This window comes from Zonotrichia albicollis, chromosome 1 (genome assembly GCF_047830755.1).
Source record: "Zonotrichia albicollis isolate bZonAlb1 chromosome 1, bZonAlb1.hap1, whole genome shotgun sequence".
Classification (NCBI taxonomy): domain Eukaryota; kingdom Metazoa; phylum Chordata; class Aves; order Passeriformes; family Passerellidae; genus Zonotrichia; species Zonotrichia albicollis.
Window position 1 is genome coordinate 72,760,924 of NC_133819.1, and position 16,589 is coordinate 72,777,512.

The window sequence follows — 16,589 nt, forward strand, 5'->3', positions numbered from 1 at the left end:
GAGGGCCATGTTCAACAAGCTGCTTGTGTAACTGAGCCAACAGTTAATTTGACTGAAAATGATCCAATTCCTTTTCGTTATGTGCAAATGTAGGTGTTGCAGTATAGTTGCTTGGTTGCTCATTCGTGCACAGGCGCAAATTCAGGAGCCTGTGGAAATGCTTCCATTTAAACATACTTTTTCTTTCCCCCACCTTTCATGCAGACTTAGCAGTTGAGCCAAATAGCTCAAAATCCTCAGGGATTTAAAGGATTAAATGAGAACAATTGTTTTGGTGCAGGAAGGGCTGAAAAGTGCTGAAAGTATGACAGGAGCTTGTTGCTGTGGGACCTGCTAGTGAACTATACAGCCACTTCTGTTATGGGCATAATATAACTGTGAGTGGTGGGGTGATGGGGGTTTGATTGCTGGGAAAATTAGGAGGAAAAACCCCAGTAAGAGACCTAGTGATAGTACTGATGACTGACTGGAAGTTTTGCCACTGGGCTGTTTGGTGAAGGTGGTGGGGAGATGCTTTCTAGTGAACGACAACGAATTTGTTTCTCCCACCAGATAACAAAGTCAGTGCTAGTTTTCATTCTCCTTTGGCTGGACCCTTCTGTTCCCACATGCTCCTGTGAATAACCAGTTCTTTCATGTTCTTCTGTTTTCTCAGGTGCTGAAAGTTTCAGGCTGGAGGTTTTCCTGTGCTCTCCATAGCTGCTGCCTAGTGCTGCCCTGAGGAAAGCAGTGTTAGGAAGGTGGGTGCTGTCCTGAGGAGAAGTGGTGGGAAGGCTCCTACCCCTTGCCCTGAGAAGTGGTGGGAAGGCTCCTACCCCTTGCCTTGGGGTGTCAGGGCTCACCGCAAGGCCTGCTGTGCTTCCCTGCACCGGCTGCCATGGAGACCTTATCCCAGGACTCTCTGCTGGAGTGCCAGATTTGCTTCAACTACTACAGCCCCCGCCGGCGGCCCAAGCTGCTGGACTGCAAGCACACCTGCTGCTCTGTGTGCCTGCAGCAGATGAGGACCAGCCAGAAGGACCTGCGCTGCCCCTGGTGCCGTGGGATCACCAAGCTGCCTCCGGGGTACTCTGTGTCACAGCTGCCCGATGACCCCGAGGTGATCGCCGTCATCGCCATCCCCCACACCTCGGAGCACACCCCTGTCTTCATCAAACTGCCCAGCAATGGGTGCTACATGCTGCCCTTGCCTCTCTCCAAGGAGCGGGCGCTGCTGCCGGGAGACATTGGCTGCCGTCTCCTGCCCAGCAGCCAGCAGAAGTCCCTGACGGTGGTGACGATCCCAGCGGAGCAGCAGCCGCTGCAGGGCGGCCTTCCCGCCGAGGCGGGAGTGGAGGAGCCGGACCGGAGAGGCGCTGTGAAAAGCTCCACCTGGTCGGGGGTGTGCACTGTGATCCTGGTGGCCTGTGTCCTGGTCTTCCTCCTGGGCATCGTCCTCCACAACATGTCGTGCATTTCCAAGCGCTTCACGGTGATCTCCTGCGGCTGAGGTGGCGGGGGCTGTGCTCCCCGGGGTCAGGTTGGGTCGGGTTGGTGATGGTGGTATTGAGCAAGACAATTCCGTGCAGCTTTCCCCAGTGACTGCAGGACGCTGTGCACCGGGCAGCAGTGCTCGCCTGGCTGTGGCCCCCAGAGGGGTGGCATCAGGTCTGTCGGCAGCCTGTGGAGAAGATCACATCCCGTGTCTGGCGGCAGTGGCACTGAGGAGGACTGCATGTGTCATCTCAACCATCTATCAAAGGGACTGCAACTTCACAGTGATCTTTTTTTATTTTGTTATGAGATTAAAGACCTCCATGTAGCTGGCTATACTGTGAAGTACACAGTACGGGCTCTTCTTTAAACACAGTGTATTAAAATCAAAACTGCTCCACATAGAATTAAATGAGAACTGGCGCACAACTGTATGAGCTGTTTAATACCAGTCTACACATGCATTATTTTTTAATGAAGGGAGGGAGGGAGATTCATAAAACAGAGAAATCATGTAGCTGGTAAAGTATTTTATATGTTTTAAATGGCGCATTAATTAAACCAAGTTAGGGAATTGTACAATAGTTTTTAAAAGGTAGCATTTTAGAAGCAATTATTTTCTTCCTTGGTGTCTGGTTTTTGCCTCTGTTTTTTGCCTTTGTTTTTCCCATTTCTTTCAACTACAGAAAAGTGGTACTTCCAGCATCTTTTATTTGAAGGCGCTTTCAAGAAGGGATTCAAAGTGGACTAGAAAGGATACTTAAAAAGTGCAGTCAAAACAGTTCTGCCTCACTGGCTTTATGGGAAGGATAGCTTTGCATGGTAAACATTGGACATGCTGTTTTACCTCCAGTCTGGCTGCAGACTTCCTGATTACCTGGCTTTCATAGCCATTAGTGAAGAAATGGGTCATGAGAAGTCCTGGGACTCCTGCAAGGATGTGATAACATATTGCTCTTAATTTTTTTTTTCTGCAGGTTAGGTTTACTTACTTGTTTATGAAGAATCTAGATCTATTTTGCCTCCCTCTTTCCTAGGAGTTGCAACTGTGCACTAGTGGGTGGTGTGACAGAGGTGTTGCTCTAAGAAAGCTTCACCATTGGAACTGAGACCAAGGACTGTTGTACACAGTCATCTAGTAAGAGGCAGTGATGTATCTTGGAGAAGAATCCAGGCCAGCCTAACCTCTTACTGGGTGAGGCCCTCCTCCTGAACTGCTGTGACTGTCCTGGTGTCAGAATGTCTGGGTGAGCTTAACAGAACCGTCTTCCCATGTTTCAGTCTTACTATTGTTGATTTCATGAGGACAGATTTGAAAAACAAACACAGTAAGTGTCCCTCCTCCCTTTCATGACAGTCTCCTGTGACTGTCATGAAACCCCAGTCATTTGCGGTTCACTTCTTGAGAAGAGCCAAATTCCTGAATGTTCACTGCAGTAGCACCTTGCTCTAAGCAGTCCCACTAGCTTTAGTAGTACTGCTCATAAGTAAAATAGAGCCCAGTGTGAATTTGGGTATTTGGCAAGTCCGATTGCTGAAACTTAGATGAGATTTAGGGATTGGATCAAGGGGCACGTGGCAGACCCTTAATAAGACAGAAAAATCTGTTGATTTGCACCACTTCTTTTTGTGATTACAAGACGTAACTTCCCTGAACTGTGTCCTCTTGTTGTCTACCTATTGTTCTTTCTAATTCTTGGAGATTGCTGAATGCCATATTATAACATAGTTTTGACTATGCAGTGCCCAAGTTGGCTCCATAGTCATCGTTGGTTTTCTGGTTTTGTCACAAAATCCAGTTGCTGGTTCACAATAAACATTCTCAGCTCACACTTCTGTCAGGAAAATACCTCTGACTTCATGCTGGATTTCTTTCCCTCCCTGTTTCTAAACCACCATTTTCTTCCTTGATTTCCATTAAGGGAAGAATGGAATATAGGGTGCTTAGTTGTGATGATGTGTGTTTGCTCACATATGGAGAGGAACCATTGTGCTGATTTTTATCTACTGTCATATGTATGCATAGCACAGGAAAAAAAAAAAGTCTTCAGATAAAACACTCAATGCCTTTTTTGTGCAAGGCTCATGTGCAGTGTGTCTTGCATCTGGCTTGCAAGTATTGTAATTACATGGACACCTCTCCACAGCATGTTTCATGTGGTTGCAGTAGGGAACACCAGGTATTCCCAAATGTGTCTTGTGAACGTGCTCGTCTCTTGTTGCCAATAGCTAGCCAGATTTCTACTGACATCCATGCTATGCTGCTTTTTGTGTAAAGGAAAGCCAGTTCACAAAAAATCCTGCCTTTTACGAGACTCTTGAGGAACTGACCAGACACAGGATTTGACCCTCTACTGCCTTATCCCGTAGCAATTTCTGGGTGTACCAGAAGCTTATGGCATATGTGAAAGATGCTCTGGGTACAATGCTGGTGCATTTTGTGCCAGGTTCAGCATTTGTTATCTGAGTTGTCAGTGAATGCACAAAACCATGAGGCAGTCAGGGAGCAGGTCCTGGTGACACACACAGTGGTGGTAGCGTTACCTCCTTCCAGCCATACCTGCCCAACTGAAGCTCTTGAGGCCGAGGATTCTCTGACATTGCAAAGAAAGGCCCTCTTCATCTCCCTATGGAGAGTGCACAATAAAAGAGGAATCAGAAATTAGGTTAAAATACCATACTGCATAACATATTATACAACAGGCAGACCTGGAGTTTATCCGGAATTAATGACGTTAAGTGTTAAATTAGCAGAATACCATCCTGTACTACGTAACACAGTACATTGTTTTGTTAATATGAATTTCCTGTACTTTTGTGCCTGCTGAAATGCATGTTTGACCTAATTTCTGATCCAGACATTTGCCTGCTCACAGCCTTGTGTAAGAGCAATAAGTAAAACCTCAAGATTTTTGCCTGCGTGTACGCGCATGGTGTGTATGTTTATTCCTTTTTATAAATAGGAGTTCTGGAAAAGTTTTTGTTCTGGCTTTAGACTGTGACTAGAATTTTAAATTTGCAGCTGTTATATATGTTAGATCACCTAGCTTTTTTGCTGACTTGTGTAGAAATGAACTAAATAGTTTGTTGTAATGTAGAGTGTTAAAATGTTTCTCAAGTATGTCAATAGTCACACTACTTTAAAAATGCAGTGCAGTCTATCCCGTTCCTTGGTTCAATGCCTGACATTAAAAAGTACTGCTAAATTTTTTTTATTATTATTTTTAAAGACCAGCCTTGTCTTTGTATCTTTCCTTTGTGGAGAAACATGTTTGGACTTGTGCCAAAATTATCAGGTTCCAGGTTAGCTTTTGTTCTCTGGTGTCCAGTAAGAAGTCACTGCCTAGTTCCACCAAAAAGAAAGACAGAAGCTTACTGTGACTCAGTTCTGTTTGAGAAACCAAAACTTATGCTAAAATGTGTGGGTAATTATTCAAGCACCTGCATTTTTAGAGCACATTACTCTGTATGAATGTGTATTTATTTGCTTGTTTAATAGGAAAGGTGTGTGTGTTGGGGTCCAGTATTTTTTCCTGGATGGTCCCAACTTCCATTGTTGGCTTGTGCTTTGCTGGCAAACAGACTTTAGGGTTCACTCTGTGAAATTTTGTTTAGTGAATTTTAAAAATTCAAAATATGCAATTTTGGTATGCAGGATTTTTTTAGGAAATTGTGTGTTCAGTGATTGTTCATGCTTAACCACGATGTAAAGGAGCCTGTATGTTTTGTAAACATGGAGCAGTCATGAGTCCAAAGTTTCATCTTTACTAATGAAGCTAATTCTGAATAAAACGTTAGCAGGAAAAGAGTGATAGCAAGTGAATTATGGTTCCTCTGTTATTTTGCCATCAAATGAGGAGCATGGAAGGGAATTTGGCAGAATTGATCCATATTTTATGAGAGGGTGGCCAAAATTCATCACTTGGTGTTTAAAGGCAATGTGTAAAGTATGAGTTGCGGTAAATAGTGAAAGGGCATTCAAGTTTTAATTAGCATGGAATACAGAACTATAGCTGATGCCTACTAAGCCACAAAACTTTTTTTCTGTTTTAATAAAACTAAAAATTTTAAGTATAAGCTTTGCTTATAGGAATGAGGGATTGCTGGCCTTCACTTAAGCCTGCATTGTGCAGACTGGTACACAGGTTCCCTCTTGCCTTGAGCACCTCTTCCCAGTCACATGATTGCTGGAGCTATAGGCATCCAGCTTTTTTTGATAGTGCACATGATTTTCTGGAGTAAGGGTAGTTGGTAATACACACTGAATTTTTTTCATTCACAGCAGGGCTGAACCAAAATGTCCCAGAAGCAAAAGCTCCAGGCATGAGTCTGTTGTGTAAATGGAGCCAAGCCTGTGTTCTCTGGATCTTTTCACAGCAATGCCAGGGAGCAGAGGATGCTGCTTTCTCCCACTCATGGGAATGAATCTGTACCCACCATCCACAGCCAAACTAGCCCCAGGGAATGGGGCCTGCTGGCATGAGCTGCTTGCATGAGTACTGCAGGAGATGTTCACATGTTGAGTGAACACCTCTCTAGTAAGTGTTGGGGTTGAAATGCCTGCTTATACCAATGGCACAGAAAGTATGGCTTGCTTGAGATTTGTTTTTCCCAGACCTTCTTCTGTGGGTGGATGGAGGAGGAAGGGAGGGAAGAAGGTACATGGCAGCAAATTAATCCCAGCAGCATCTGGGAGGCTGCTGAAAGATCTGCTGGCCCTGAAGGCAAAGATTTTGAGCAAGAGCTTCAGTAGGACAAGATTGTCTGTAAATGCAATGGATTTAGAACATGTTAGTGACCTTTCTGGTGCTGTACAGTGTTCTTAGGCCTGACAGCTGGGCTTGTTGTGCTCTCTTTCTTTGTCACTTTACCTCTTGCATGCTTGTGTCAACAGGCAAAGCTTCTTGCTTCAGCCTCAAGTTGAACAATTTTCCAGACATTTCTCAAGTTGCCCTGAGCATCTCTGATGAAAAAAACTAACCTTCCAACATCAGTGAAATTTAATGCTTAATGAATGTTTGGAAAATGCATTTTTCAAGCATTTTCTTGTGCTTCAATATATTTTTATTATAGTTCTAAATCCTCTATTTTTTTGTGCTAATCATGTTCCTGAATGTCAGAGTCAATTCAAGGGATTAGTTAAGATCCACAGGCAGAAGAAAGCACTTCTGTCCATCCCACATTCCCCCTTCAGATGTACGTGAGTCTGTTTTCACTCTCCTCATCCATTTCACACTGGAGCACATAATCATGGGGATGAAATGGGAATTCTTGGGCATACATGGAGCACCTATGCATATGAGCACAGGGACACATTCCTGTGCTGGGCAGGGTGTGTGGTGGGGCATGCACGCAGCACATGCTCATGTAGAGCCCTCATCAAGAGGGCTGGTGAAAGATCCTAAGGTTTTTCTGTCTCAGGAAGGTCACGTACTTTGTGGTGCTGAGATAGCTTGGTAACAGGAAGCTTTGTTATGATTACCTGGATCTCCTGTGAGATGAATTGATATTCCCTCTGAGCTGTTCCCTGCAAACCAGCTCCTACTGCTGTTGGATGGAACTCTGCTCCACAGCTGACGCCTCTTCTGGAGTTCAGGTGAGGAACCATACATTGCTCTGTTCCTCCAGGCTGGAATAGGCATCCAAAGGGAGCAACCAGATGCTTGGGCTTTTAGTTGTAAGATAAACTGAAGTTCTTTTGAAACAGGACTGCATACAGCACTCTTGCAAGCTGGAAGGCAACATACAGACTTGGCCTAACTGGTTTGAAAGAGTGAAGAGTGGGTGGAGAAGGAAAGGACACCTGAAAATGAGCACATGATTAGACACTAGCTTGGAAATTCAGATCTGTATGTACAAAAACATCTATTGGGTATGTTTAGCAGTGGCCTGCTTATGTAATTTCTGTCAAATTGTGTCTCAAGAATGTCACTGAAACTCCAGTTTTGCTTTTTCTTCAACACCTTTGAGTTGGAAGCAGCCTGTTTCAAAAGTACTGGTTTGTACTGGTTTCACTGAAAGGTTTGATGGATGTACAGAAATCATCAGTGAAGCTCAGGACTTGGACTAAAGCTGAACAGGAATTCAGTGGGGAGAAACTGGGATAAAAAAGGCCAAATCTTGAATTCTCAGTGTGTGCAGTTGAGTCACATTGTTTAAAATAGAAACTTAGCATGTGTGTCTCCCAGGACAAATAATGAAGTTGACAATGTTGGTAATGCCCAACCGCTGAAGACAGGACTTAGTGAATCTATTAGATCTGAAAAGCTGAAATCAAAAGTGGCCATTTGGTACAGTCATTGCATTCAAAGGAAATAGTAGGATTAGATTAGGGGTCTGTAGATTTCTGACTTGGTTTTCAACATTAAGTAAAAAAACCCAAACCTAAACTGAGAAACCTGAGTGGTTTCAGGCTGAAGGTTATTTACATTCCTATTTTGAGAGTTATGAAAAGATGAGTGTGTGTTGTCACTGCACTCATCAGTTTGGGAAGCGTTGCCCTATAGGTGCCTGCATGCCCTGACTTGATCTGTACCACTGGGATTTGCATGTGCTCGAGAGAAATCTGGATGTGCCTCAAGATGGAGGAGTTTGGGGGGGGGGTGGGGATAATCTTCTGCAAGATGTTTTGAATTCAGGTGTCATTGTAAGTGTGTGATCTCACTGAAGAATTTTAAAAACAGTGGTGAATCTTAAAGACTGTCAAAACAGTCTGTCATGCATGTGGTAGACATGTGGGGCTGGCTTTGAGCATAACAGGGAGATCAGTTCCCAAGTATGGCCAATTTGCTGATTGAATTGCAAATTAATAATTTCTCACTTAATTTTTTTTTAATAATGGTTGCAGATATTTCTTGAAGATATGCTTACGGAATGGGGTTAAATACTGGGGACACAATTCAGAAAATATGCTGAGAAAGCACTGAAGTACAAAATCTGAGGAAGCCAAAGGGATTCAGTCACAGATGATTAAATACTTTCTTGAACAGAGGTGGACTTCACATTCATGTATTTGTTTCTTGATGCTTGGCTAGTCTGCACAATTCTTAAGGAATACTTGAAGTAAAAATCTTTGCTTTGGGGAAGGCTTTATTTTGAAATTTGAAAGTATATTGACTAGGAGAGGCTCTTTAATACCCCAAGGCAGCTGTTTTCAAGCATCTGAGTCTAAAAACTTATTTCTGTAGCTTCTGTTTTTAATTGCTTATTGCAACATAGCTGAGCATTCTTAATTTTTGGTAGAAAGCCCCACGACCTTGCAGTTCAAACCCACACCAAAATCCACCTTAGGAATCCAGAACAATGATGGTTTAAAAAGCTTGGGAGAAATAAACTGAATTCTAATCACTTCTTTTCTGCTATGCAGAAATGCTGAGGGGATTTGCTAAACCTACAGGTTGATAAAACAGAAGCCCTGCTTAATGGTTTTATTTGCTAAACCAGCTAACTGCAATGGATATATAGTGTGTTCTTTCTTTTTGACCTCCCCTGGTTTAGAGAAGACAAGATTTGGACAGTTGTAGCTGGATTGAACAGTGTGATAAGAGTTGTAAAATGTTACCAGCAAAGAGTGTGGTTTTGTGATAAACAAAGGATTGCAACACTGAATGTCTTTCGGCAGCCGTCCAGGCAGAACAAGCATTCAGCAGCTCCAGCAAACCCTTGGGATAGAGAGAAATGTCAGGAGTAGTGCATAAACGAGGATATTTTTTAATACCATATATACTGTCTGTTATTGCTGATGCTTGACATCTTTGGGTTGAGGTTCTTTGGTCCCTTGTAACAAGCAGCCTAAAAATCCCTTTGTGCTGCTTCCTTAGGAGTGTGCTGTCTCCTGTTCCCTCTTCTTCAGCCCTTTGTTTGGACCATCCTGTTTCCCTACAGACTTGCAAGGAGAAACTTACCTTTGTATGAATGACTGCAAATTTCGACTGCATTTTCAGTGATGAAACTGGTAACAAAATCTTCACAGAAGCAGGAACGTCTCCAGGGCTCCCAAGTTCTATTTGCAATACCCCATTATCTGCTGTTGTTATCATAGGTCCTTTCAAAATCAGTATTTAGGATTATTGTTTCTTTAATACAGCCCAAATATTTTTGAAAAAAGCAACAGCAGAACAAGATAAAGCAACTTGGAGACTAGAGATTATTTGCACAATCTGATTTTAAAGATAGTATCATTTATTAATATGAATGGTTCTTTTTTGTTGTTGTTGTTGCTGGGTTTTAGGTTTTTTGTTAGTTAGTTTGTTTTTTGTTTTTGGTTTTTTTTGTTTGGGTTTTTTTTTTTTTTGTTTTTTTTAATTTATCAGCAACATTAATTTTGCAATCCCACTTCCTTTGATGAAGGAGGGAGATAAGGAAGAAGAAGATCCATATTCATGGCTCGGATTAGATCTGCTGAGTTTCACAATGTGTGTATGTGCTTCTGTTTTGTAAAACCTCAGGAGCCTCCTAACAGCTGAACACTGCAGTAGCACCGAAATCTTAATGAAATGTCACGTGCTGCCTATTAAGATTAAAATGCCTGCTGAAATGTGCAGAGTCTGGGCTTTCTGGCTGTCGAGCACACAGAGCACTGCATGTAGAATTAGTTGTTACTGTCACTTTTCTGAGACCAAACTTGAGTCTTATACCTCATTTGGAGCTGTTAGCTGCCTTGGGCTCTGAGGATGTGTCATATGTGCTAGATGCAGTGGCAGTCCTAACTTTATGGATCTAAAGCAACCAGTCTGTGATAGAGAGACATTTTAAAATGTTGAGGGTGAGTTATCCACCTCCTTAAGAGATTCTTAAATGCTTGATTTGGTCAATGACTCAGGTTTTGCTAAAGGAAATGGAAATTTGGTTAAATTGTCCAGGCTCTGTCCCATGCTGCTGTTCTTGCTTAGTGGCCCAGAGGAAGGAGGTGTCTTGGGATGGGTTTTGAACCAGGTGATGGGATGTGACCCACCACAAATCCCTGTTGAAACAATGACCCTATGAGTACATAGCTCAGATAATGCTCAGATAATGCGGATAATACAGATAATGCTCCTTGCTGGAATGGTCTAACATGACCCTCTCTGGCAAGAGCATAGAATTCCTCTATTGTAGATAGGACTTTTAAGCTTTAAAAGAAACTGTAAAATTCTGCTAGATTCCTTCAGCTTTCTAAGTTGACAGAAATGTGACGCTCTTCTGGCCACAAGGTGCTCTGCAAACTGGAGGAGCTGCTCATCTAGTCAGCTTCAGGTGAGGAAAGTCCCAAAGCAACCTCCCTCATGGCAGGGCACTGTGTCTGATGCTGCGCTGAGGGTTAATGTGCTGCTCAGATTCTCTTTTGCATAGCCTCTAAAAAGTATTTCTCGTTCTTCCCCTTCTCTCTCACCCTATTTTTTGCCTATAATTGTTTTGGAAAAAACAAAAAACAGGCACTAAGAAAAACAAAAAGAAGAGTAAAGCTGTTCTTCATGCAGGCCATGTTTATACCATCTGTTCTGTATCTATTTAAGCTCTATTGGGAGAAAACAGGTGCCCCTGAATTTCAGCTATGCTTCAAATGAATTCCATTGGGCTTCCTGTTTTGGAGTCTGAACCTTGCTAAGCAGAGGACCTCCGAGAAGAAAAAAAAAAAATTAAGTCCCAGGAGTGAGCAGATGTGGTCGGTGGTTGCTGGAAAGAGCAGAGGGAGCAGTGGCAGTCCTTGCAGTGAGGTATTTCTCCTGTGCTTCAAAACCAGCAGGCTGATGCAGCACAGGGCAGCAGCAGGAGAGCAGGACTGGCTGCACACACATGGATTCTCTCGGGGTCTTGCTTGACAGCTTCCCAATGTGCATTTTGAGCTGCTTGCACTTGGTATCCGTTTAAATTACTTCAGCTACAGTATCCCTGATTGCTCCAAAGACATTGCAAGTGAGCTGTAACCTAAAGCAGACATGCATCCCACAGGGCCCGTCTTTGCACTGTCCCCATTAGCAAAGGTTTCTGTATTAGTAGGGGAGGTAGGGAGGAGTGAGGATGGTTGGGGTGTGGTTTTCTTTTTTTGGTGAAGGCAAATAAACTTTGACAGGTGTTGAAACAAAAAGGCAGAGGAAAAATACTGAAGAGTCCTTCTGTCAGCTGAAGTGTCCTCAGCATAGCTTTGAAGTGAGAGCTAGTTCTCTCTGTGCCAGCTTTGAAGATGTGTCTCTATTCACATACTCAGTGTGTTAATTAAAGCAAGATCTGAATGAAGGCTTGTCTCTTATTTTGAGGATAGTTGCACCAGAAACTGGAAGGTTGAGTCTAGCCTCAGGCACGCAGGTATTACATGGCTCCCCTAGAGCTCCAGCACTGCCTCTGCTCGTTGTTTTACGCTGTTGTACATGGTCCCTTGCCTTCCCTAGGCTCCCTCCCCAGTACTCATTAATTATATTCTAGCTAAATAAGCAGACTGGCAGTGCTCAGTGGCTGTGAACTAAAGTCATTGATGTGTTTCAGAGGCAAGAACATGTATCGCTTATTTTATATAACTTCCGCCTTTTTTTCTTGTCAAGGGCCAACCAGCCTCTGTAGATACAGGACCTGCTGGGCCACCATGTCAAAATCTTGCCAAATATTTAATTTATAGTGTGATATCAAAGTGCTGGATAAATCAGAATGTCAGGAGAAGCATTCTTTGCTTGCTGTATCTGCCCTAGAAGGATGTTTCCATACTGCTCAGTTTTTAACCACCCTCTTCTCCCTGCTCCTGTTTTAATACATGGTACTTTTGTAGGTCAACCTCTTTAGTCTTGTCTTTTGTATAGGTGGAAATGCTGCTTTAATCAGAATGGTTCAGACACATTTGCTATGATTAGAATTCCTAAAAATTAATTTCAACAGACTAGTGTGTGCTTTTTTTAAAATACAAGAAGTAAAATTGGCTGGGGCATTCACTAATTGGTTCCACTGAGAGCTTTAATAGCGTTGCGCAGTAATTAAGAAAGACTGAGATCCTCAGCCAAGTTTCAGGTGGGTGGAGGTGACATTCAAGTGGTCCATCAGAAAGCCACTATTGCAAGCTTGTGAGGGACAGGGAGAAAAATGGTTTGCACTCCCCTTCTTTCCCTGGCCAGCTCTACCTTTTCAAGTTTGGTACAACTTTGGTCTTGGCTTAGGTGCAAATCTGTCCTTTGGGACAGGAGCTGTTGTGATATTTCCCTATGAATACTCTGTGATGCCTGGGTGCACATGTGCTCATGCACACTCATGTCTATGTTCATGTGTGTAGACCTAAAGATGCTCTCTTACCTCCTTAACTTGTATTCATCCTTACAAATAGGGAATTAATGCACTACTGGTATTAATGAAGGTAAATCCAGTGACTTCAGAGGACCTCTGAGGAATTGCAACACCCAGAGTGAAAACCAATAGAAATAGGTAACTTTTTATGTTCACCAGTTGCTGAAGTTTCAACTCAGTGTATTATTCTGAATAGAAGTGCAGCTTATTTTCCTTGTAAATCTTCTATTTTATAAAGCCTGATTTCCTATGGAAATGAGACACGTTCTCACATACTCTGCATGTGTGTCCCTTTCCACTAACCTCACAACTCAAATTTAAAGCAGTGATATCTATTGAAAAGATAATTAAATTTCTGTTTTGATGATGTGTATGTAGAAGAATAGAGGGAAGAGAGACACAGATCCTCTTAGTCCCAAATATTTGAAAAAGCTTCAGTGTGTACTTGAATCCCATCATGAGGAGCATGTGGGGGATGACCCCCAATAAAAGACTCAAGCAGAAGAAAAACTCAAATTGAAAATTGCAGTGAACAGTGAGACAGCACAGGAAATTAGATTTTATATTTTCTTCTTTTAATGCAATTAATTTTCTTTTGAAATGCAGCCTCTTCTAGGATTTTATGAGTGATGAATTTAAGTGGCACTGGTTGCCAATATACAGCCCAAGGCAAGTGGAATTTTGCAGTCACCAGAAGCTGAATCTCTTCATCAGTAGAGTCATAACACAGCTTTCATGACATCACTGTAAACAACTAAGTAATTTCACCAAGATGGGGACAGATACCAATTGGCCGCACTGTGGAGGCACATCATCAAAAGGAAATGCCTACAATGATGTGTCTGACTGGTTTTAGTATCAAAAGCAAGGCAAAACTATACAGTGCTCTTGGGGGAGGATAGAATGTAAGAAAATAAAGATAGTGCAGAAGGTAGTCTCACACCTGAGGAGCTGCAGCTGTACTAATCACCAAAGATTAGGAGCAGGCCTGCCCTTAACAGGCCACAGCAGTGTCCAAAAAGAAGAGGAGTGCTACATAAGAGTGGGTTAGCTGGGTGAGGAGGGAGTTGGAGCTTGTTGGCTGTGTTGTGAAGGAGTCAGTGCTGTGAGGAGATGCCCACAAGAAATCACCAAGAAGGTATAGGACTTTTGCAATAAGATGGCAACATTCTCTGTTGTTTATGATAGCATAGTAGATATAGCTGGTTTAATTGGGAAGAACTAGGAGTGTAAGTTAGGTTAGGTGAGGTAATGTTCTATTACTTGAAGCAATAAACAGGAAATTAATGAACTATTGTACCCACAAGCTACTCTTCTTCAAGGCTGTAGCCAACATCAAAACTAGGTACAGGTGACTTAATTATGCCACTTGGAATACTGAGAGAGTAAGAGAGATACCATCTCTGGAGGAGAGGAAATTTTGTTGAAGGCCAGGAGAGCTTTTAGCCAAACAGAACAGGTAGAGAGTGTGAGAGGCAATTTCACTACTGAAAAATTAAAGTGGTTAAGGGAGAAAAGGCCTGAGGGGGACTTATAATTTTGTATGAAATATGGATATTCAGTAGATAGCAGTCTAACAGATGAAGACATTTCAGAACCCAGTACAGCTGTTAATTCCAAAGCCAGATGGAAATATTCTCAAATAGCAATGTATTTTTTTTCCCCTGTGCCATCAACAAGCAGGCATAGTGGACATTTCCAGTGTCTTTAAACCAAATAATACCAAACAGGGCTTCTGAGTAAAACTCGACATAAGGGCATTTGGTATTTTTCACTTGTGTAAGTCTCACATAAGGCAGATTTGTCCAAAGACTTGATACATTGCTTCACCAAGTAAAAGCCTTTTATGTGACACTGAGCTTTCTAGAATAGCTTAATGAGTGCTCAGCAGTGCAAACATATCTGGGGAGCAAAAATTGTGTGTCAGCAGTTACTGCTTCAGACAGATAGAGTATAAGAAGGGAAGGGGGAAGGACTAGCCTTACCTAGGGGTTGAATAATCATTAGGAGATGCAGACTCCCCTGAACCCTGCACTTGTGTCTGTCCCACTCTGCAATGCTGGAATCAAGAGCTGCGTCTCCAGTGTGAGAGTTACATATGTCACTTATGTCACTGTGCAAAGCTGTGAGCATCTGGCAGCTGTAACCAGTTCCCTGTTGGTGTAACAGGCAGGTTTGCTCTGCTGAGCTCCTCTTGTTGTGGGCTGTGTCTCTATTTCTCTGAGTACAAAAGGAAAGCAAAATAGGCCCAGTTATAGTGATTCTGCTGCTGAGCTTCCTCTCCATTGCCAGTGCAGGAAGGTGGGAGGTGGCTTCCTGCAAGAAATGGGGTGAGGCAACAGCTGCACACAAAGGTATGAAAAATGTTGCTTCATCAAAACCACCCCTTTCCTACCACCTGAAGGCATTATAAAAGATTGCTGGTAGCTGAAGTCTTACACAGAAAGACAGGTTAAATTATCACAGTGTTTTTCATGGCCTCCCAGGCAATGAATCAGTGAAGCAGTGAAGTGGGTTGTTGCTTTCACCATGGAGGAATTCATCACAGTAGCCAAATTAATGACTGCTTTTCAGAAGTTTCTCCTGGTATCTGAAGGACTGATTTGCTGTCTGCTGTTTGTTATCTGTGGCAGTTTTAAGTTTCACTGAAGTGAGTTTATTGCTTTGTGTGTTTAATGCCTAAATACAGCCTTCCTAACCTTGATGATGTCCATTGCTTTGCTTTCTTCCTTCACTGGGCTTGATGATGATATCACAACAATTTACCTAGCTAGGAGCCAGTTCCTCATTTCACCTTGTGGCTGCATTAGAGTGATTGCCTCTGCCTCTTCAAACGGGCATGCTTGTAAGTTGACCTTGGAGTGGGAGCAGTAAGGCTGTAGTGTTTTACTGGTGTTTTAGGTGCTGTCTGTGTTTGAAGATGTGGTACTAGGGAAGGGGAACGAAGCAAATAGGTTGGAGGGGTGGATGCAAATGAACTTATGAAGCCCTGACTGGAAGGCACAGAGTTGGCTGGCTGATTTGCCCACACCCTGAGCTGGGCTTAGATTATTGCCAGCACTATTCTGGCCTGGGGCTCTCGCTTGGATTTTTTTTTCTTTCTTTGCTTCTCTCACCTGCCACGAGCTGAGAGCTGTGGAACTGTAGCTGGAAGGCTGCCAGGACAGGGTCTGCCTGCAAAATGCAGTAGGTCAAATTAATCCTTCAGGAAACCTTACTGAGAAGAAGTGTGTTGGTTGTGTTCCCTGGCATGGCTGAAAAATAAATTAGTAGAATAAATACAGTGGTATGGCTTACAAAGTATATTCAGCGATTTTCACTCTGACATGATCTGTTACCCAAATATGAAGCCTCCAAACTCATACAAATTAATTTGAGTCTTTCATCAGCTTTATATATAACTTTTGCTGCTGATGCATCTGGATCATGGTCTTATCTCCAAGTCTTTTACATCCAGGACAAACCAGAATCCCTAGACTTCAACAAATGAGGTGTCTCCTTCACTCAGTGACCCCCAGCTCTCCGTCCAACCTGTATTTAAGAGCTACAAAACAAAACCAACTCAAACAACCCAGCCAAAAATGTGAAGGCTGTAATTTAGGGGCATGCTCAGGGGAATCAAAACACACAACTAAGTAAACAAACCAGTGTTTCCATCCACTTCTGCCCTGGTTAGAAAGCCAGGACAATTGTCTGTGCCAGGCAAGCAGCTCCCAAGCTGCTGTTGAGCTCAACAGCCTAATTAATGTGTCTCCAGCCTAATTAGCTGGTCAGAGGTGCAGATGAGCACTTTAATTGCACCAATGTATCACCACTTTTGACCAATCCCAGTCATGCCTGCACAAGGAGAACAATGCAACTTGTGCAGGTTT

The 16,589-nt window shown here is 42.9% G+C and overlaps 1 protein-coding gene across 9 annotated transcripts in view; it reads left to right on the plus strand.

The window, feature by feature from the left end:
* Window positions 1–11,134, plus strand: part of RNF152 (ring finger protein 152) — a 49,853-nt gene extending 38,719 nt beyond the window's left edge. For all 9 annotated transcript variants that reach the window (XM_074545069.1, XM_074545023.1, XM_074545038.1 and 6 more), the window contains one exon: window positions 656–11,134. In XM_074545069.1, the coding sequence (XP_074401170.1) occupies window positions 878–1,489 (612 nt within the window). In that variant the 5' untranslated portion in view covers window positions 656–877 and the 3' untranslated portion in view covers window positions 1,490–11,134. The remainder of the gene's footprint in view (window positions 1–655) is intronic.
* Window positions 11,135–16,589: the final 5,455 nt, after the last annotated feature.